Here is a 22,072-nt window from a genome sequence, read left to right as displayed (position 1 = left end):
GCACCTCGTGTATTTCCACAGTGCTAGGTGCAAGCTGCAACAAATAAATACAGCAGAGATAGAAATGCCTCCAGTAAATATAGAGCCTCCCATGTTCACCTCTGGATGCTTGTAATGCTGAATATGACTTGCTTCCTTTCACTTCTGCAGTTGGAGGATCACCAAAACCCTCAAGGAAAGCTTTCCAGGATCATGTCCTCCTAAGAACCAAACTTTTAAAAGGTCACTGTGGCTTTGAAACATTAACCAGACACCTGTCTGCCTCTTTAAACACCTACACACTCATAAAAAAGCTCACCACAACGGCACGGATTTGTAGTTCTGTCTGAAGGAAGCTAGAAATGATTTTAAATAATGCAATCCGCAGCCACCACATCTGAGGCCATGGGCAGGCACAAGCTGCTCACACACGGTCACAGCCCTGCTGCTGGTGGTTGAACCTGACAGTTCCCATGTGCTCCCAGCAAGGTGAGCACCGCTGCTTCCTCTCAATGTCACAGACGTTTTACGCAGCGACAATCCGGCCGTTTACTGGTGTGTACCACGTCTACCTGCTATTCCAATGCATTACGTTTGATTTTTTTGCCTGCACATTTAAATTTCAGGAACATCCAACAAAAAGCGGCCGGGCGTATGCTGCTGCTGCCCGTTCCAGGCTACCTCCTTCCCTCTGGGTTCTTCGGGTTACGTCGGGAGCAGTGTGGACCGGAGAACAGTGGCTGCCTGCTCCTACAGGCCAGCTGCCTGTACACACACACCTGCGTGTGGATGTGAAGCACATATAGACAGAATAAAAATTCTGCACCACACTCATCAAATAAGTTGTTTCTGTCGGAGGAAGCATATGTTCAGCATTGCAAGTGTGGGTGCTTACTCGAGATGCCTGCCATAAGAGACAGCATTTTCCTGTAGTAATACAGACATAAGCTTTTAATCACAGTATTGTCTACCTTTGCTCGAATGTCTGCAGCCACCTAACTAATAAATACTTTTTAAAGTCCATGCTGAAATAAGTATGTGACAGAAACTGAGACTCCATTTTCCTCTGCATGGTTACTTGAATGGTGAAAATGAGCACTCCGTGTGTCTCCTTGCTGAGCTGCCTTCTCCACAAGAGCGCACCTCTGCCTTGATTAATTCTCTGTCACTGTCAAGTTTCCTGCTTAAAAACATGCAGCTGCAATAAATAATTTTTGTATTCTTGGTATAGCAGCAGCGTACAGAAGCAAGGGGAGTTGGTATTGTTAACCAGGATCAAACCAGTAATTAAGAAAGGAAGTAATTTTACATATATTTTTTTAATCCAAAATATTTAATGACTCTAGAGACACGGCTAAGAAAGCAGTTCTGCTTGTTGTGGTACCAGCTTTAATATAACCTGATTAATAAAACTAGACAGCAATTAAACAGTGATCAAATTAGTCTTTATTGATTCATTACTTACAATATCTGTAAGGAAACTGCCTGGAAATAAAAGGGCTGGGTGTCTTATTCCCCAATATAATGAAACAAGACTAACAGCAAAAAGTGACAGGTTTTTATTGCAGCAATATTGATGCACACAGCATAAGGAGATAACATTCTAACGCAAGCCCTTAAAAAAGGGCACTATAATTTTGTTTAACCAAAATTTGTATTTAACAACAACTGATATGGTTTTCTGCAAAAAAGCCCATGCTGCCACATGCAACTCCCTGTTACTTAAGTACATCCTGTTTGGGCACCTTTAAGTTTTTCCAACGCCTCAAAATTACTTTGTATTTTTCACTTTCAGTCTTGTTAGATACTTTTTTTAAGACTACTCGCATAACTACAGCGGTTCCTGTTTCCTTATCTTCACCTACTAAGAGATCCAGCGTGTCACCAATTTTCACCTGGAAACAGAAAGAGAACATGAGCGATCATAAACATTCTCTTTGAGTGCAATTTTAATTTTGTTCCTTTCTTTCCACGTAATAGTCTTATTCTTATAGGTGAGGAGGAAGACAGGCTATACTAGACCCACTGTAGATCCTTCTAGGAAAGCCCTAGCAACAAGCAACTGTCTTCTCATGATGTTCTCTGCCAAAAGCTTTGCCTTTGCTGTTTTACGGCTGACACCCAACTTTGCGAAAAAGGTGTAATGTAGCATTTTTTTATTCATTTTTACTGAATGATGTTTCCTGCCAATCTTCTTCTATCAACGACCAGGAACAGCAAAACGCAAAATCTTCCCTCCTTCCATTAAAACACCTTAAACTGATGTAAAGGACAGAGTGCTGGTCCACTGTTTGTGCTCCTTTCAAATGCCACAAAAGCAGTATGCCTCTCAAAAACCAGCCCTAACTTTAGGGGATCAGGAATTAAAAACTTATCTTCTTGTTGCCTTTCGACCACGGTAACTGCCACCTAGGATCACCCTCACATAAAACGTGTATAGAGGTATGTCTGTCACCATTTGAGTGAGCTCTGGCATGAAAGAACGTGATCAGCTGGGCCCGCAACCCTTTCACCTCTTCTATGTGTGTTCTTGTGTGCTCTGCTACTGGTAAAACCACCTCTCCTTGGCTACCCCAGTTTCAATTCCTTTCTATCATCAAACTTTAACCATACGCCTGCTCCATCAGTATCTCACATTAATCATTCCCACTCCATCAACCTCATAAGTATCATCACTTCCTTCAGCAACTTGCAAAGTTCTGTCATTGCTGCCACCGGCTTTCTCCTTACTTTCAGCCCTAATTTTTACTTTTTAATACCACAACTCTCCTGTCTGCCTCGGGGAACAGTGTTTTACCCCAGGAATCACAGTCACGCACACACACAAAGCTGGAAGTGGTGTTAGCAATGCCATTCACATTTGCAGAGCAATTTAGTGGTTACCTCTTCTGACCCAAGTAAAAGGAGGGAGAAGAAGAGGTCACGCCTTAGTTAATTCTCTTGTACTGTATTAAAATATTTAAATTTGAAAAAGTCTTACAGTTCTACTTTTCTTCCATAGTTTTTCTCCATTCAGCCTGAGTTCATTATTGTAGAATGCATCTTCTACTTTACTGAAGAAAAACAAGGTTTTATTGCATTTACAGTAACGCAGCAGAACAAATGCAATCGTTTCTTTGCAGATACACAAGAAAACCGTTCACATGCGAGGCTTATTTCCACAAATCTAATTTGCGCATAAGGGATACGCTTATTTTAGTACAGGACAGGCTTGAGCTGGAGGTAAAGAAGTCTTTCATAGATATTAAATGAAATAGTAGACCATAGGTGCTCTGTGCCACGGGTGCAAGCAATCAAAAGCTGTTTACAAAGACCTGCCTGCTGAATATCCAACAAATAACATCCCCTGTCCTACACCAGCCAGTTTAATCATTTTAAGTGATCAAATTATAATAATATTCAGTTACTAACAACATTGCAATCTAAGGCTTCTGTAGGTTGCATCAGATCATACTTTGTGATATTATTTATAGTGTACATATACCTGGTTGACTTGGTACATTAGGTTTATACTTATCCTTGTCTATTTTGGCAACCATTAAAAAGCATATTATTTATTCCCTCGCTCTCAAATTGGATCTTTTTGTATTACTTAGCACACCATTTTGTGTTTTCTTCATTTTAAGTAAATGATAAGTGATAGAAAATGCCTGAAACAAACAAGAACACCTCATACACCCAAAAACTGTTTTTAGGTACTCAAAACAGCTACACCGAAAAAATACTGAGTTATCCCAGCAAAAAAGGGGTATCAAAACTCAATGTTTAAATACATGACATCTTTCTCATTAGCAGGTTTTCTTCCATACTTACTTTCTTGCAACGTCTAGGCCAGCTTTCATGATCACATCATACCGAAGAGACTGCACTACTTTTTCAAGGTCTTTATAATCTTTTACTATATTGGGGTCATTTTCAAATGTATCCTCCAAATCACTTTCTTCTTCATCTTCCTCTTCTTCCTCCTCTTCTTGTACAGTTTGTCTGTTCCTTTTAGAACTTTTGCTACTTTTGTTACGCAGAGAAAGTACTGAGATATACTCTGGAGAAAGTCTTAATGCACATCGTTTTACTGGGGAAAAGCTGAAATATCTTCTGTAGTCTACTGTGCTTGCTTGACAGCTGCAGAATATGCTTTTTCTCCACGAGGAAAACAGTTTATTAGAGGGGAATTTCTCCCACAGTCCAAACCAGACATTCAGTTTTCTAAAAGCAGTGATGGGGAGTCTGAAGCCAGTCATAGCATACCCTAAAATAAAATAAACACTCTTATGTAAAAACAAGCAGTGCTTTGACTACTGGAAGGATTTCTCAAGGCACAGCATAACAGTTACTACAAAGTGATGGTTATCAAGTTTCCTACTGAGCAATGCATCATCGAAAAGCACGTGGCTATAGAGGCACCACGATGCTGTAGAGACCTTTCTCAGACACTGCCAGCCCACCATGACAAACACCCAAAGCATCAAATGGAAACACGACGCTAAAACCCCCAATGGAATACTCTGATCTCAATTCTTTTCTGTAGTTTAATATTAACTGTCCAAACTTACTCGTGGCATTTTCCTTCCTCCACCTGACATGCAATTTGTAAAAGAAACCGAGTTAACTATTTCATGAATGACTCATTCTCGATACAAGCGGCTCTTCCAATGCTGCAGATAAAGCCAGAGGAGTCGAAAGTTTCTGAACTTCAGCCTCTGCTCAGAGCAGAGCATTCCTGGGTGGCAGGGCGCTGCAAAGGGCTCGTCATATTCCCCTAAGGGGGAACCAGCACCGCTGTGGAGTTAGGAGAAACAACGCTGCTCTATAAACTGCGACGGGACTCAGGCCAGAAACAACACGCTCATCGGCAGCTGCTCCTTTTTTGGGACCATCTCTAACGGGTGTAAGCAGGCAGAAACGCCCACAAACCCCCAGGTTCTTAGCAACTGGTCTGCAGTCCTTCCTGGCCGGCTGTGAAACTGCTTTTATTACGGCGTTACGCGTGTGTGCAGACAGACACCTGTTTGCTTCACCAGGCCGGAGTCTGTCTTCCCTCTGCCCAAGGGAACGCTGCCGAAACCTGAAGGAGTTCCTTGCTGTGTGCCTTCAGCTACGGGAGGGAAAAGGCCTTGATTATCGGCCAAAAAAACACGACCGCAACCCCGTGCCTTTTCTCTTCTTTTTATACGCTATTATAAACTATACGAGACACAGCTGAAAATCTAGGTGGGTGCACTCCTCGCGGAAGACCCACCCCGCTCCTCAGCGCGGGGCCAGATCCCCGGCGGGGCTGTGTGACCACGCACACACTTATTACTGCTTATCTTCAGACCTCAATCTCCTCCCTGCCGGCCAGCGGCTGCCGAAGCGCCCCGAAACACGGCTGCCGGCTCCCCCCGGCACCCCGGGCGGCAGCGGGGCGGCTCCGAGGGCCCCCCGCGGGCGCGAAGGGCCGCGGCCCCGCTGCCGGGCTCCTTCCAGCCCGCGGCTCCCCCGCTGCCGGGGCCCCGGCCCCGTGGCCCCGCTCCCTCCCGGAGGCCTCCCCGGGAGGCCGGGGCGCACCGGGCGCGGTTACCTGGCTCCCCGCGGCGCCTCAGGCCCGGGCCCGCCGCCGCCGTCCCCTCGCCGCCGCTGGCAGGCCGCAGGCCCAGCCTCAGCCCCAGCCCGGCGCCCCCTGCCGGGCCCGGCTGCGGAGGGAGGAGGAGGAGGAGGAGGAGGAGAAGGAAACGGCCCGGGTCCGGGACTCCTCCTGCCCCGAGCTGCTCTGTGTCAAACCGAAGATGCTGGGCTCGCTCCCCCGGCCGGGCCTCCCCGCACCGCTCTTCGCTGCCGCCGGAGCAAGGCACGCGGGGCTCGGTGCCGAGGGGCAGCGGGCGGTTTCAGCTCCGGCTCCAAACCCGCAAACGGGGGAGATGGAAATCCCTCGCTAGGGAAATGCTTTCTGCAGATGCTGAAGTCCAACGATTCATTTAAAAGGCTTGGCCACGGTGACAATCTAATGCCAGTCACGCTGTGTCCCGGGTTTCACCCTTTTTCCTTCACAATCCATCTCCCTCTTCCACTCCACATCAAGTCCTGTGAGGAGCGGCTGAGGGAACTGGGGTTGTTTAGTCTGGAGAAGAGGAGGCTGCTCAGGGGAGACCTTATTGATCTCTACAACTACCTGAAAGAAAGGTGTGGGGAGCTGGGGGTCGGCCTCTTCTCACAGATAACTAGCGATAGGATTGGAGGGAATGGCCTCAAGTTGCACCAGGGGAGGTTCAGGTTGGAAATTAGGAGACATTTCTTCTCAGAAAGAGCAGTCAGGCATTGGAACGGGTTGCCCAGGGAGGTGGTGGAGTCACCGTCCCTGGGGGTGTTCAAGGAAAGGTTGGACTTGGTGCTTAGGGATATGGTTTAGTGGGTGACATTGGTGGCAGGGGGACGGTTGGACCAGATGGTCTTGGAGGTCTTTTCCAACCTTAATGATTCTGTGATTCTACTGGTGGTAATCCATAACCCCTTCTCTTTAGAGCTCAGAAATGAGGCAAAGTCCATCCCTCCTCCTGTATTCTGCCAGGTTTCTCTCTGCTGTGCCCCACTCACACCTCTCTTGGTGTTTCTCAATGTGTTGATTGCTCAGCATTTGGGAGATTCTCCATATCCATACAAAATGGGTACAGGTGCAACCACATCAAATTGGCAGCATCTTGCCCTGATGTAAACTGCTATACAAGGTTTGGGGTAATTTTGGTAGATGGAAGAACTCTACAGTTTTCAATTTCTACTTTAAAATGCCCTTCACCTCACCTGTCAGAGCAATCCACCCTTGGCAAATTACCAGCAAATATGGCAAGTGATATGGCTGTGGAGCTACTGCTGCACAGAAGCTGTGCAATTAACATGGGCATTATAATTGATTGCTTAATTTTACACTTGCATAAGTTTTGTCATAAAACATTTGAATAAGAAGTTTTTATGTCAGGGATATGTTATAATGGAGCAATTCCTTTGCAAAGCTGTCTCCCCTCCTTGGAAACCTCACTGGAAAGGAAGCTGCAAACATCTTCATGTCTTTTCGTATTTTGAATATCCCAGTGCCCAGTTCAGCGAGATTCTGACCAATCTCAGTTGGGAATATAGCTGCTAGCTTTTTCATACTTTCCATCCATATGTCTTAAAATATATATACATCCTTATCAAGAAAAAAAAAGTTAATAAAAGTCACTTTCTTGTATTCACAATGGTGCATGAGTCAGAACAGAAAATGAGTCTCTGAACATTGGGGAATCCCTGAGCAAAAATGCTAGCTCCCCTGTGGAAAACAAAGCGAAACAAAACAAAACAAATGAACAAACAAAAACAAACAAAAGCAAAAAACAAAACAAAACAAAACAACTTTTTCATACAACCCACTCTTTTCAGAGCTCTTAGAATGTGATTTACCTCACATAAGATTAAAGTCATGCTCTAACTTTGCTAAGAGTAAAGATATCTTTGTTTACTAAATGTAACCTTTCTAGGCTAATCTGGCCTTACACATTTTTATTGCATCCTCATACTGAAAGGCAATGTGAAGAACTTGCTTAAAGTGTTTCTGTCTTTTGTATTTTTCAGATACCGTGATATAATGGTCCCTTTAAAAAACAGAAAGCAATCAATTCACTGTTCAGTAGCCTTTCCCGCAGGCCTTAGAATTTGCAGAAGGTTAATTGCATTGCCCTCAAACAGGTCCCTCTGCACTCAGAGAGAAAATGTAACTTGGCTGTCATGAACAGGCATCGTGCATCTGATTTATCTCCTCATTGCACAACTCCAAACACAGACATCACCTCTGTCACACTTGCTTCATTTCCCAGTCCAGCTACACGGTCCAGCTCTAGCTGTTCTAGTTAGAAGGTACATCATATTAATATTTTGTCTCTGCCACGATGCCCGGCCTTACCAGGGGGTTTGTCAGGATTCATTCAGCCCTGGGTCGTAGAGGAACATGTCACACAGGTCTCCTTGCCACCTAATTCTCTCCATGCCACAGAGTACAAGGAGACATGAAAGCCCTCATCTAAGATTTGTACTCCAGTCACGTGTCATCTTGGCAACACCCAACCTGTGTCATTAAGTGCATTTTTTTACTGACCAAAAAGACCAAAATAAAGGTAATATTCATTATTCCTACTTTCATTATATCAAACCGTAATTGTAACCACAATGTTCAGACTGGGTAAAGCCCGTAGTGTAATTTATCTCATTTTCCAGTTTACCATTAGATGGCAGTGAATAGCTCCCTGTAAAAGGCTCACAAGCTCAGGCTGCACACTCAGAAGTTTTTCTCAAAAACATGCTAGTCATAGACATATCAGACAAATATGTTATTTAAACTGCCCTCAAGTGATTTTAAGATATATATATATATTAATATCACATGACACCTCAGCAACATACACTTGAAAATTTCAGCTTTGATAAGAAACAGTGATCATTCATCTCAGGCAGATTAATAGTAATCTATGTAACCTTTTGAAGATCAAGTGAGAAATTAGTCAGACCAAGATGTATTACCTTTCCATGGTTTTCTCATACAATTGCTTCATTTTTTCAATGGAGTTCCTCTCTTCTTTATCGTTTTCATTTTGTACACTGCAATATACACTCTACGACGTTCAGTCATGAGGAGTTTGGTCATCTTGTTTTGATAGCTCAGAGAGAAAATTCTTAATAACATTTGAGCTGTGTATTGGAATCTGTAGTTGAGAACTCCTTCTCCACTGCCTAGGGATTTTTGTTGCCTTTATTTTTCTGTAAGGTCAGTCAAGTGACAGCAGTAGATCTGCTGATACTCATTGCATCTCGAAATAACATCGAGACCACCATATAACTGTTCTAGCCCTGTTAGTAGCTATTAACTCCACCATTATCTATAATGCTATAACTCCCCATACAATGCCCATCTCACCAGATTACTTCTCACTGTGGATTTATCTTCAGCAGTACTTTGCTGGAACCACACACCCTTTAAAGGACGCTGAATATTTCAAGGTGCAGTGAGGAGGTGACTGGACAGTTCTGTGCATGCATATGGCCTAGGAAAACAGAGTGTCCTTGTGTAAGCACCACCTTTAACTTTGCCCATATTCATTTGAATAATGAGCTAAATCTCCCTGACCACTAATTCACTTCTTCCAGTACTACATACCTTCTGTAACTGCTTAGATGCTCTCTTTTCTTAGTCCATAGTCTGGAGAGAATTCCTCTAGCTTGTTGCTTGCATAAAAATCCATGTCCTTACTGTCTCTTTCTCTAAAGCACATCTCTGAAAACTAATCTGGCATGCAGCAGAAATTCTTCTTCTGGTCCTTCCACTGCTGCCTTTCCAGTTGGTACAACGCTCTAAACTGTTTTCCCTTTCTTACACCTTTACCCATATATGTATATATATATATATATATATATACCCAACTGTGCCATTTTTACTATAGAATTTCTTTTCCTTTCTTTCTTTCTTTCTTTCTTTCTTTCTTTCTTTCTTTCTTTCTTTCTTTCTTTCTTTCTTTCTTTCTTTCTTTCTTTCTTTCTTTCTTTCTTTCTTTCTTTTTCTTTCTTTCTCTCTCTCTCTCTCTTTCTCTCTTTCTTTTTCTCTCTTTCTCTCTTTCTTTCTCTCTTTCTCTCTTTCTCTCTTTCTCTCTTTCTCTCTCTCTTTCTTTCTTTCTTTCTCTCTCTTTCCTTCCTTCCTTCCTTCCTTCCTTCCTTCCTTCCTTCCTTCCTTCCTTCCTTCCTTCCTTCCTTCCTTCCTTCTGTCCGTCCTTCCGTCCTTCCGTCCTTCCTTCCGTCCTTCCTTCCTTCCTTCTGTCCGTCCTTCCGTCCTTCCGTCCTTCCTTCCGTCCTTCCTTCCATCCTTCCTTCCTTCCTTCCTTCCTTCCTTCCTCCCTCCCTCCCTCCCTCCTTCCTTCTTTCCTTCCTTCCTTCCTTCCTTCCTTCCTTCCTTCCTTCCTTCCTTCCTTCCTTCCTTCCTTCCTTCCTTCCTTCCTTCCTTCCTTCCTTCTTTCCTTCTTTTCCTTCTTTCCTTCTTTCCTTCTTCTCTTTAAGATTCCTTTAATGTCTTCAGCTCCCTTGTACACTGAAACATGGCCCTCTTTCTGACCTTTTGTGTTACCCCTTCATCTCTTCCAATAACAACAGTGTTACAAATTTCTGTCACTTTTTCCCGCAGCCACTTTGGCATCCTGCACACAGAATCCCTTTCTGGAGGTGAACAAGGTCTCACAGACCCTCTTTCCTTGCAGCCTACCTATTCCTTGAAAACTCAACTTGGACATCATAGATGGATTTTACATTTTTTAAGTGGTAGAGATATAGCCTTTTGCTAAAGTAGCCTTCCTTTTTTTATTCATCCTTTTCACTACCTGACTAATTCAGCTTTTGTCAGCCAAACAATTGTCTCTTTTACAACACCACACTGAGCTATAATCAGAAAGAAAATAGGGGTAGGCAGTGCAGACTGCTCTGACCACGGCTAAAGAAGCTGATAGAGGCCACCCTAATAAATCTGACCAGTGACCCACCTAAACCAGAAATTAATAGTCTCCTCGACAGTGAAAATCAGTGTTACACCAGTGGTTAAGTACATGAGAGGAAAATAGTAACTTCCATCAGTCAGCCTGGTATTCAATCCAGCTACCCAGAGGTTAAAGGATCCATAGTTCCACTGCTAATTAAATCTCCCCAGTTTGGTGAGAGTTTTGCAATAAAACCTGTGTTGGTTTTTTTTTCCTTTTTTTTTTCCTCTCACTTCTTTGTTTGCTAATTATATAAAATACAATGTCTTCGGTTTTGAAGTATAAGTTAATGTACTATTTTTTAACACTGGATTTCAGAGTTTCATTCATTATGCAGTGAACATGTTCGGGTCCTGCTGGCTTTTGTTGCTGCTCTAGGATTTACCTAGCTCCCACTAACAGTGGGTGGCAAACATAATAAAAACTAATCAATTAAGCATTTGTTATTTGAAACTTACTTATTAGCCTTAACAACTATATATTCTATGAGCAAATGTTAATTAGTTTGAATTATTTGTTTACTTCTGTTTCCTCTGTATTCTCCTCAGAATAATGGCTCTACTACTTAGAATATAATGTTCTCTTTTCTAATTAATAGCAACTAATTTGAGATATATGCATGTACGAGTCTAACATAATTAATTTCCAATGAGGGATTTTAGATTGTTCCTCCGTGTACAATTGAAGATTTATTATTCTCTGTTCTTTCTTTCTCTCCTTCTTTCTTTCTTTCTTTCTTTCTTTCTTTCTTTCTTTCTTTCTTTCTTTCTTTCTTTCTTTCTTTCTTTCTTTCTTTCTTTCTTTCTTTCTTTCTTTCTTCTCTTCTTTCTTTCTTTCTTTCTTTCTTTCTTTCTTTCTTTCTTTCTTTCTTTCAATGTTTTGTGTTGGGTTTGCTTTTAAAAGCAGAAAAAAGGATGTTCGAAGTACTTCAGCTTCCATCGTGACTCAGGAACAACATTATTTTGATCAGCATTTGTAAACATTATTGCATCAGGAAATAGAAATGTACCTGTAGGCTGCAATACACTTTTGATATTTAAAAAAAACAAATAATATAAATAAAGGTGCAATAGGGATGGATAGAATGTCAGAATAATCATATCATTTGGAGTCGAGGACATCTTGTCCTTTCACAGTGTCCAGGTCCAGAGGTATAAAAGATTGTGTAAATCACATAGTAGGAAAATCTGGGATGATCTATCTTTTATGAATGTGTGTCCTTGCAACGCTTGCTGTTTAAACTCTGGGTGTTCTCACTGATAAGCCACCAATCCTTCTCAGCACCTTGCCTAAAGATACCACGTGGTGAGAAGTTCTTCATATAAAAGGGAGATACCTGAATTCTTAACAATGATTCAGGATTCAGCAGTCCATCATTTCAAATCCCAACTGGTCCCTATTTCTAAGATGAAATGGGAGGAGTAGCTTCTAGATCTTGTTCATTTATGCATCTTTGAATCATATTTGTGTGTGTGCATTCTAAAATAAAGGGCTCAAACTTTCTCTGCACCTGATGGACTTGAGAGTGCAAGGGAAAGCAACAAAAATGCATGAGGTTTAGAAATCCTGTTAAAAAGAAAAGATTGAAGAAACTGGACCTGTTCCTCAAAATAAGGAAAAAACTCAGTGACAAACGTCTGAACTAACCATCTAGTCAATTTTGAGAGTGATGTAGGCACCTCCAGGATGTGATTAATCTGTTTCAAATGTCTATGTTGGAATGAGATAAAGTACATCGCTTCTCTTCACCATCTATCAAGGGTTTCCGGGGAGACCCACTTGATGTAGACGGTCGCTCTAAGGTGAGCCTTCCTTCCTTCCTCCTTTCAATGCGAGGTGGTTGATAGGTTTTCAATTGCTAAAACAGTTTGTTATAAATTTGACCGTCCTTACTATCTGTGTGCTTTACCATGGTGACATAGCAGATTGTTACTTTAAATTTGCAACAAGGACAACTATCTATTAAGGGACATTTTCTGTACAGATAGTTTAACAAAGAAACAGGGGACCTATGGACTGTGGAATACCCTTCACTGAAGTTTTCTGAGAATTATGTTTAAACTTGCCTCCGATCAGAAGATGGAGAAAATGACTTTTGGTCCTCTTTATGTCTTCATAGACTTCTAATCTGACATTAAGCCTCATGAGCTAAAGAAAAACCCTGGCTTGGTTTTGTACCAGTAACATGATACCAAATAATTCCTGAGCATGATTCAGGGGTTGGCCCAGGCCAGGGACAGCTGCCTTCCAACAGGCAGTTTAGATTCAGCCACTCTTTTCTGGAGGCTAAGAGAGTTTAATAGTATGGAGGTGGCTAGACATGCCAGTTGGCCTGAAGGCCAAAGAACAGGCTCTGTTATTTTTAATTTGTTTGTATTGATGTCACCCAAGAGTTTATTTGACTTAGAGAGAAAGGTGTGCTTTTGAACAGACCTGTAGCCACACTGTACCATGCAAGCTGACACCATCCCTTGAAGTTGACTGGGAAATCATACGACCCATTGCTATATTCACAAGAATATCCCAGCTAAAACCAGGACAAACAGCAATTCTTATCCTCAGCATTTCTTTTGAGAACATTTCCAGAATCATCATGTCACTTCTGGTCAAACTTTCAGTCTTATGATTCCAGGGCTGGAAATCATTGTTTTGCTTACCTCCATAACTACTTACCTCTAATTAAGCAGCCTTATGCTTTTTGCCTCAGGTTGACATAAGACAGAAACCACGCTGGAATCCTGGTATAGTGATGGTCTGAATCACGGCAACAAGGTTCATGTCTGAAGACACGTATAGCTGAATCCAATCATCATTTAATACCAAGTGGAGATTTACAACTCCACCAACCCTGCCTTCCATTAAAAGCTCTGCTAACAAAAAATGAATATAAATTCTCCACTGGAAGAGGGAATATAATCCTCAAAATATGTTCCTAGTGCTTAACCAAGATTTATGCCAAACTGCATTGTCCAGATGTCTAAAATGCGTTTCAGCCAGCCAGCTCCCATCAGTATTTCAGTCTTGATCTGCAATGCCAGTGAAGGTGCAGTTGTAAGAAAGGTGCAACTGTAACAAAGGATGCTTCAAAGCAGCTGCGAAGTTTTGATTATGTGGCTGGAGCCTTGATGCTCCCACAAGGTGAGTCCTTCCCACTAACAAGTAGCAAAAGAAGAACCAGCTTAGGTTATGAAAAGACAGCGTTTGTATAGATTAGAAAATACGGACCTGTGAGTTTCTCAAGGCAAAATCCTTATGGCAAAAATGGACATCAAAGAAACTTATCGCCAGAGGATGTCAGCATAGATCAGCATATGTAGGCTAGACAGTGCACACTGGCAAGCTGGATTTCCCTCTTCAAAGATCTCCTTTGTAAAAAGATCAGAACCTAACACATAAATGCATAACATGCTCACAGTCGGGGATTAACAAAAATAGCTCATAATATAGTTGAGTGAGTACTGAGAGCTGTAGTGCACCCTAGAATGATCTTAAAATGGATGAAGACCCTGGGATGTGCCACAGTGTGTAGAAAGTTTCAGTCTATACACAGCCAAGGAAAGTGAAGAGCTGGTTGGGAGCACAAGATCCAGTGATTCTCATTGGCAATTGATGCTCCTAAAATATTTAAGCTTAAATGAATTGAGACTGGCAGATAAAAGCCAGAGTAAATTAATGGTTAAGTCAAATTTAGTTCTCATGAACTCCACTCAGTGCTCTGACTACACCTATTTAACTAAAGCTTGTCCAAATTTAACTACATTGCTTTCTAGTACTTTTACATTACTTTTTTAGTACTTTTACATTACTATTCTCAGAGACTACTTCTGTGCTTCCTTTTATAGATGACTATTTTTTTTCTGCCTGTCATTTCAGCCAATCCTGTTTGCTATTGTATTATACAAAACAGCACAAGTTTTGCTTCTGTTCACTAGATTGTGAATTGTCTTTTGCAAAGTTAAATCTACTTAAAACTCATCATTGGGATATACAAATTAACTTACATTTAACCCAAAAGATTGAAGTAACTTTAGCCCTTCTCTTTGTTAAGCTTTCTCGTCATATATTCTGTATTTAACTGGGAGAGATGCTGAGTGCTGTTCCAACCTAGAAAAACAAAGGAAGCAGAACAATGAGAGATTTAACAATGGTATTTAACAACATATGTCAGCATCATGAAAACACACAGCTATCAAAGGGCATGTGATTGTTCTGAGAGAGTATATTTTCTTTCCTGTGGGAAAAAGAAGTGCCTATTGGCCACCAGATAGCAGTGCTTCACTTTTTGCAGTTCTAAACTCAATTACAGTACTTCTTGCCTCTGTAGAAATATTTATATGTTGGGTCCTAGTGTCTTGCTCAGATATATCTCTAACAGAATTCATTAGAGACTTCTGATGAAAAAAAAAAAAGTAAAGATTTTGGAATTAGGTGTGATTAGGTGAATCCTAGATCATTTTAGGAATTATGTGTTCAGGAGAAATCATGGATATTGCAGCTTTGCTGAGTGGGGGGAGTTGGTTGTAGAAATACAACGGAATGCAGACATTATCATTCCCAATGACAAAAGTTTCAATGCAAATCTTGCACTTAAATATTTTAGTGCTTCTTCCTTGCTGCTAATATATTTCCTTATTTGCATTAATATTTCAGGAATATATCAGAAAGGTGTGGTTTTTGGCCTCAGAACACAACCTTTACTTAGTTACATTATTTTAGCAATTTATCACTTCTTCCAAATATTTTAAAGCATTTGCATTTTTCTTTATTTAAAAGACTATTAAAGGAGCAGACTTTATAATATTCTTAGCAAGAAGGTATCCCTATTTTTAGTGTATTTTGTTAAAATGGCAGAAGTGTGATATACTATATAATAGTAATTAGCAGTGATATAATGTTGTATAGGTTCACATCACCTTACAAGAACCTTGCACCGGCTTCACTTTTTACAGACATAGTTCCAGACCTCAGGCAAGGTGCACCAGGTACAGAGAATGGGAAAGGCCGTCTGGGTGTTATTCTATCATTCCCATGCATCCCAGCTTTGATTTTAAAGCGTCTCAGCTGCTGCTGTAACCTGAACAGCCAGCTATGGTCCCAAAGGGATCATGCAATTCTGCCTTTCATCCCATACAAGGTGGGAGAGGTTATAATGGAAACTGTCTCTGTCCACTTCACACAAGAATATTCTTCATTGTGGAGAAGAATATCGGAGAGCCCCAGCAGGGCTGCATTTCTTTGGCAGCTCCTCCAGTGGCAGAACAGGGATCTGGTGATAGAACAGTCTGAGACCTCCCTTATTGCTGTGATTCATGTGACTTCTCCCACAGGGAATTTCACCTTTTGTGGTGGTATCCATGTCCGCAGGGTGAAAAGGTGACCTTCTCTCCCATTTGTGGTTTCATTTTAACTGTGACAACTAAAGCAAACTGTTTGCAAGGAAAAGTGGTAACAAGAATGTTCTCAGCATTGTCATCCTTCTTTTATTTGAAGTTGATTGCAGTTCCCTTTTTTCTTCTATTATCTCTCTACAATCACGAAAACCCAGCTTCCCCAATAACCAGCTTAAAGCGGACAACCAGCAAATATTCAGAAACAGAAAATCCTCAGTTTGATGACTCTTCTCAGAGTTACCCTATGTATAGAATATGCCTCTAACAGTTAGGAACTTGACTCTGACTGTGTTCAGGGATTTAAAACGCAAACAACCACTGAAACCAGGGAAACATTACTCCAGGAGTGCTTTGGGCATTGTGTAACTCTGAAGATCTTTCATCTTGGTATAGATTAAGGATTGCATCTTGGGTGGTACAGCTTGCAAAACGCCATTATTCCTAGAAAATCAAGCGGCTATGTCTTTGTCAGGTGTTCTAAAACAATTAAGGTGGGACTGGCTTTAGAATTATATATTTTTGCCTAACGCAAGTCCCAGCATCTGGTCCTGCAGCACAACCATCCGTGTTTCCAGCGCCTCAAGACCAAGTTCTAGCAATGCCTGAAGAAGCTCATGGAAAGCAGTCCTGGCCCTGGGGACAGCAAATGAGTCAGGCATGTATTGCTTAACATACGGATCTTTTCCGTTTGTTCTGGGATAAACACGAACACATTTTAAAACCTATTGATTAGCTTGAACTAAAGACAACTGAGCATCTTCTTTTAAATGGAAGTAACCACTTCCACAACGAAACCGTCACGTCAGCATCCCTTTTGTACCTTATAAAGTGGACACAGACCATTTTGCTGACTTGTCTGTACACCAAGACACCTGACTGATTATTTGGTGAGGCAGACTATCTTCGGTGAGCTGAGGGAGGATATACAGGGAGGGGAGGATATACAACACAGCCACGACGCCGGCTGTGCCAGAAGCTCGAACCTGTAGCACCGGCTACAACTGGGAGAACCTTCTGTTCCACTTGTTACACGGGTTTCCTGCTCTTTAAGAAATAATGATAATAATAAAATACTTAGATCCAGAGGGCGCCTGAAACTGCAACCTGTGGTCTGAAGCCGGAGCACCGTGCCTGTGGTAAGGCGCCCTCAGCAAGATGCAGAGGAAAGGCAGGACCGCGCCTCCTCAGCCCTGCTGCTGCCATCTGGCAGCACAGCTTTCTCTACCTGTCCCCACCCTTCACCCACCATTTGATGATTTTTTTTAATAAAAAGCTCGATGTTTCCGCCAACGTAAGAATTTATCTCGGAGTACTCGCAGTGCCGCGCCGTGCCTCACGCCCTCCGCCACGAAGGCGGGGGCAGCCCGGCGGGCCCCCTCAGGAGCCCCGGGGGGAAGGCAGCGGCGGTCGGCGGGGGGCGCGGGCAGGCCGTGCCGAGCCGTGCCGGGCCGGGAGGCGCTGAGGGCGGGGGCGGAGGTGTGTGGAGGAGGGGGAAGGCGGCGGAGGGGCGTCACGGCGGCCATAAAAAGGCCGGGCGCGGTTGAGCGGCGCAGCCGTGTCGCTCGCAGCCACAGCGGCGGGAGAAGCGGTGGTGGGGACGGCAGCAGCGGGACAGCAGTGACGGGCATGGGGACGGCGCTGGCGGCGCGGCTCGGCTTGGGGCTCCTGCTCCTGGCGCTCCTCCTACCCACGCAGGTGAGCCCCGGCGGTGGGACGGGAGCGAGCGAGCCCTCCTCGGCCCGCCCGAGCCCTCCTCAGCTGCCCGGTGCCCCGCAGCCGCTGTGTCCCCTCAGGGTCGGGGGGCTCCTGAGGGAGCGGCGGCCGCCATCTCGCTGCCCTGGGAGGCGGCAGCGGGGCGGGAGAGGGCTCAGGGGGCGGCGGTGGAGCCCTCCAAAGCTGAGTTCATTTCAAGAAGAGATGAGCTGAGGGGCAGCGACGCCCTGCTCCGAGCCCCCCCTTAAGCGTCTGAGGCTTTGGGTGAGGTCCCGGTGCTCAGGGCATGGCAGGAGTGGGGGGCTCGCTGAGGGGGAGCGGCATCAGCCTCCTGCTGCTGCTACCCTGCTGGCCGGGTCTTAGCCTCGGTGCACAGATAATGCAGTATTGTTGTGCCTGCCTGCATGCCAGCGGTTCGGCCGAACTGCTCCCGGACACTGAAGCGATGAGCTCTATAGACCTCCTTTTGGGAAGGGTCGGTAAGACGGCGTTGGGAAAACAAGCAACAAAGAGCTTTCTGGAGGCTGTTTTAAATATTTTTAACCCCTTTCTTTGTAAGGAAGAACTTCATCCCTTTTCCATTGTCCTCTGTAGAGCAGGATCGTACCTTATGGGTACTGATATCTGTAATGGGCACTGCAGGGAGGTTTGTCTGAGGTCCCTTATACCATGATATTGTGGAACCCCTCCCTTCTGTAGGCATGCATGCACCCACCAGGAATCTAGGCTTTGTGTTCAAAGCAAAGATAACTTTAAAATAATATAACTCAAGTGTGCTGGGTATTGTGTGAAGACAGAAAAAATCCGGAGTAGGTTGGGACTTAAATCCCGCAAACTGATTAGGAGGTTTCTCTGCAATTCAGTATTTATCATTTTGACTGCTTTCACACTGTGTGGAAGTGTGTTTCACTGTGATTTTTTAATCTTTATTTATTTTAAAATCTTGCAGTCCTGAATTGCTTCCAGCATGTTCCTGGTTGCCCAGAATCCTAAGTACTAGAAGCTGTATACGGTCATGAAATTTTTCTGTGACTTTCTTTTGTTCGGTGGAAAATGCTCTAAGGATATGGTCATACAAGTTTCAAATTTAGCATTGTTTTAATGGCTTCAGCACTGAGCTATTACATATATATATTTCTGTTAAGGGTAGTTAACCTTTGCAGTAGCACTGGAAATATGATGAAGACCTTTTATGGAGAGAATTTACTAAAGTAGGTGCTCTTTTATAAAATGTTCTTACTTTAGCTAACTACCATTGTGTACCAGAAAGCGCTGGTATAATGCAAGTTTCCTGCCGTAGAACTGAAGCCAAGTTTGCCAAACTATACTTTTTTTAGGAGCAGATACGTTGTTCTTGCCCTTGCTTTTCATCCTTGTATATCACACATTCTTCACTAGAAGAGAAGAACACATTAATTTAGCTTTGAAAATTGTCCTGTACATGTGTAGGACATAGCTTGATGCTGAAGTTAAAGTGCAAAATTTTTATGTTCTATGCCTATAATTTGGGGGAGTGGGGGGAAGTGGTTGGTGGTGGAAGGAGACTGTTTTTTACCTTGCTTTCTGTCAGAATCTTTATTTATTGTTATACAGACTTTCCACTGCATTTCTTATGTCTGCTCTAGCATGCCAATAGGTTGTGATTTAATCAGTATAATTCCATTGTTTTAAGTTCTGCAGTTCAGTGCTATCATAGCAAGATAAGAGACGTGAAGCTGAAAAGTCCATTTACACAAGCCTCACTGTTGCTTGAAAGGAATACCCAAAGCAGTTACAGAAATAAAATCAATAGATTCTACGCTGTTTGCTCATATTTCTGTTTGTGGCTCAATCTGCTAAGACAATGGATTCATGCAGTTATCTGGAAGTCTTTTTTATCAAAAGAATTGCTCTATACTTCATAGATATTTTTTTTGGATGAGGTTTTTAGAAACCTACTTCTCTATTCTGTTTTGTTGCAGGGTTTTGGTAAAACTATAGCTCTATAACAAACATTTAGAAAAATTTTAGATTTATTTCCTTTGAATTCAAGAAACAGGACTTATTAAACAACTTTATCCTTCTCTGTACAACAAGAGGCATGAGCAACTGTGGGTATTATATGAGTACTGTGACTGTGCGGTGTTACATGTTGCTAATTACTACTAATTTATGTCTTTTGATTAAAAAAAATAAACAACACTTCTATTTAACTTTTTCTACCCACATTCTAGATCTACTGCAATCCCAATGGAACAAGTCCAACACCTTCAAACAACCCTTCAGCAGCTTCCACTTTGTCAGCTGTCATAAATTCAGTGAACAGTACCACCCCTCACGGACATGGAAATTGCCTTCACTCTGCCACAAGCCTCCTTTTCATTCTCTCAGTTTCTCTTCTGTATTTTTGCTGTTAAGAGACTCTGGCAGGGAAATGGCTACCACTCCCCACCCAGTTTCCTGAACCATCTGAGATGGCTAGATCTTCGACCCAGCATGAAAATGAATCAGTCCAAACTCTGCATCAAACCGGCTTGGTTCCACTCCATACTGTAATTAGCACCAGTCTGACCTAGAGAATCACCTGCTGTTCTCACTTTCCAGAGCTGACCCAATATGAAAAGGATGTGACCAACTTCAGCACGGAGGTTAAAAAAAAACAACAAACAAAACCTCTCTCACCAAATGAGTTTGAATTCGAAGTACAAGATGGAAGCAAAAAGACAGTATTGACAACTCCCGATTTAAAGCTGAGAAGAAATGCAGTGTCCTTGTAATAGTGTTGGATGGTAACACTTCAAGGCAGAAGGCTAGAGACTTTATCTACCACTTAGAATGACAACTTGAAGAGATTTTTATCTTCCTTTTAAGTTCATTAAAGTCAGTAGCTCATAGAAATGCTAGAAAACACAGAAAAGCTCAAATGGTTCTGTTCCTTTCACAGCCTGTATGGTTATAATCAATGGGTAGTAAGAAGGTATGCAAAAGACACAAAGTAACAGTGAGAAGGGTTTCTTCTAGATTTAATTTGTATGAAATTGCTATGAGGCTAAAACAGAACACCAAATTTTGTAAGAATCCTTATTTTTATTTAATTCCTGAGTTCTAACCAAGTGGCTAGTCAGGCAGGACTAGTTTTGAAATGTTGAAAATCAACAGTTTTCCTAAGAATTGAATTATTTACCATGGGGATTTGGTTTTGACACTTTATTTAAACTGTTCATATACTAAACCCTATGTGCCAGAGTAATGAGGTGTGGAAACATTGGGAAAAGTACCAGGAGCTTTTTGTAAATGAAGTTCAGACAAAAAAAAAAGTCAAGGGATAACAATCTCCTCTTTCCCCTATTTCTCCTCCCAGTTCTACAAGTTGTGCAAGTCCTTTTTGCTCCTGGAACTTTCCTTAATTATGAAGGATTTATAGAACCTCTTAAGTAATGTTTTAGTGCTGCTTTTTTTTTTTGGCACAAAGTAAATAACTTACTGTTTTGTTTTGAAGAGTTTTCATTGTGATGGTTTACTTTAAACATGGGCTAATATTTGTGGTGGGGAGAAGGAACGGGGAGAGGAGAGAGAAACGCCAAAAAATAAGACATTAAATGATTAGGTGTTTGGAATCTGAAGACTAGAGTCTCAACTTAATCAATTTAAAAATGACCTTTGTAAATACTTTTTAAAAACTTTCTGAATCAAAATTGCTACACTTGCACAGATTGTTTCTGCATCATTCAACCCTTTAGATAATAGCATCTGGTAGTTGATCAAAGTAAGCTTTGTTAAGGAAGTTCAACTACCTTAATAACAGCTGGTAAGGAAAAAAGTTGATATAACAGGAGCATATATGATCATATCACTCTGTATATAGATATCTATCTCAGTATAAGATCATGTCAAACGAAAGTGGCTCCCAATTTTTTTAAAATCAACATCTTCCAGTTACATTACCACCAATCCAGGTTATCAGATATTAATAGCAAACTAACACACATTCCTGTCAGTGAGTATACATGGCATTTCCTTATGCTTATCATTTGTATTGAGTAAAATGTTAATGATTGTATTTTTGTGTTTGTGTAATTATGCTTTGATTTATTAGCTACTGATTTTCATTTGGGGGGGGGGGAACTGTAAATAAAACAGTGGACAGGCAATGCATTCTAGGTGCACTTCCAGACACTCCTACAAGAACTTGTAACTTGCCTGCATTAAGTGAATGAGCTGTTAAGCAAGACAGTGTATGTGATTAAAAACCTCAAGGTCTAGAAACACTGATGTGTGTTAGTTTTATTTCTCTCTAAGGTTTAGTGATATTAAAAGCCTGGGTTCTACTCTGAAATCAGTGAGTAAATCAGTGAGTGAGATTTTGTTAATATTTCTAATAACTAGTAGCTTTTCTGTATTCATTCCAGCCTCTTCCCTTTCAAAGTAGTGTGCTTTCATTTTAGGTGAACAGTGCTTAAACAGAGTTTTCCTTTGTTTCTTGTTGTGGCAGTG

The 22,072-nt window shown here is 42.2% G+C and overlaps 2 protein-coding genes across 4 annotated transcripts; one reads left to right on the top strand and one right to left on the bottom strand.

The window, feature by feature from the left end:
• Nucleotides 1–1,522: 1,522 nt before the first annotated feature.
• On the bottom strand, nucleotides 1,523–5,681 carry MTRES1 (mitochondrial transcription rescue factor 1). 3 transcript variants are annotated; one of them, XM_083830184.1, is made up of 5 exons: nucleotides 5,540–5,681; nucleotides 4,985–5,074; nucleotides 3,793–4,228; nucleotides 2,960–3,032; nucleotides 1,523–1,874 (listed from the first exon to the last, which is right to left on the bottom strand). In XM_083830184.1, exons 3-5 carry the CDS (start codon nucleotides 4,218–4,220, stop codon nucleotides 1,698–1,700), a joined length of 678 nt encoding a protein of 225 aa, XP_083686310.1. In that variant the 5' UTR covers nucleotides 4,221–4,228; nucleotides 4,985–5,074; nucleotides 5,540–5,681; the 3' UTR covers nucleotides 1,523–1,697. The 3 variants fall into 3 exon arrangements, with proteins under 3 accessions (XP_083686310.1, XP_083686308.1, XP_083686309.1); XM_083830182.1 differs by lacking the exon at nucleotides 4,985–5,074 and having other exon boundaries at nucleotides 5,540–5,656; XM_083830183.1 differs by lacking the exons at nucleotides 4,985–5,074; nucleotides 5,540–5,681 and adding an exon at nucleotides 4,533–4,969.
• An 11,693-nt stretch (nucleotides 5,682–17,374) lies between these two features.
• On the top strand, nucleotides 17,375–21,844 carry CD24 (CD24 molecule). The gene is made up of 2 exons (XM_083830170.1): nucleotides 17,375–17,581; nucleotides 19,813–21,844. Exons 1-2 carry the CDS (start codon nucleotides 17,513–17,515, stop codon nucleotides 19,993–19,995), a joined length of 252 nt encoding a protein of 83 aa, XP_083686296.1. The 5' UTR covers nucleotides 17,375–17,512; the 3' UTR covers nucleotides 19,996–21,844.
• Nucleotides 21,845–22,072: the final 228 nt, after the last annotated feature.

Source organism: Anser anser, assembly GCF_964211835.1.
Source record: "Anser anser genome assembly, chromosome: 3".
NCBI classification, from domain to species: Eukaryota; Metazoa; Chordata; class Aves; order Anseriformes; family Anatidae; genus Anser; species Anser anser.
Note: the sequence above shows the minus strand (reverse complement) of the source record. Positions and strands in the feature narration are given on the sequence as shown.

Coding starts and splice junctions, on each gene's coding strand:
- CD24 (XM_083830170.1), top strand. CDS start 17,513: ATGGGGACGGCGCTGGCGGCGCGGCTCGGCTTGGGGCTCCTGCTCCTG. Junction 17,582..19,812: donor CGCTCCTCCTACCCACGCAG/GTGAGCCCCGGC, acceptor CCCACATTCTAG/ATCTACTGCAATCCCAATGG.
- MTRES1 (XM_083830184.1), bottom strand. CDS start 4,220: ATGACTGGCTTCAGACTCCCCATCACTGCTTTTAGAAAACTGAATGTC. Junction 3,033..3,792: donor GGCCTAGACGTTGCAAGAAA/GTAAGTATGGAA, acceptor GTTTTTCTTCAG/TAAAGTAGAAGATGCATTCT. Junction 1,875..2,959: donor TATGGAAGAAAAGTAGAACT/GTAAGACTTTTT, acceptor TTCTGTTTCCAG/GTGAAAATTGGTGACACGCT.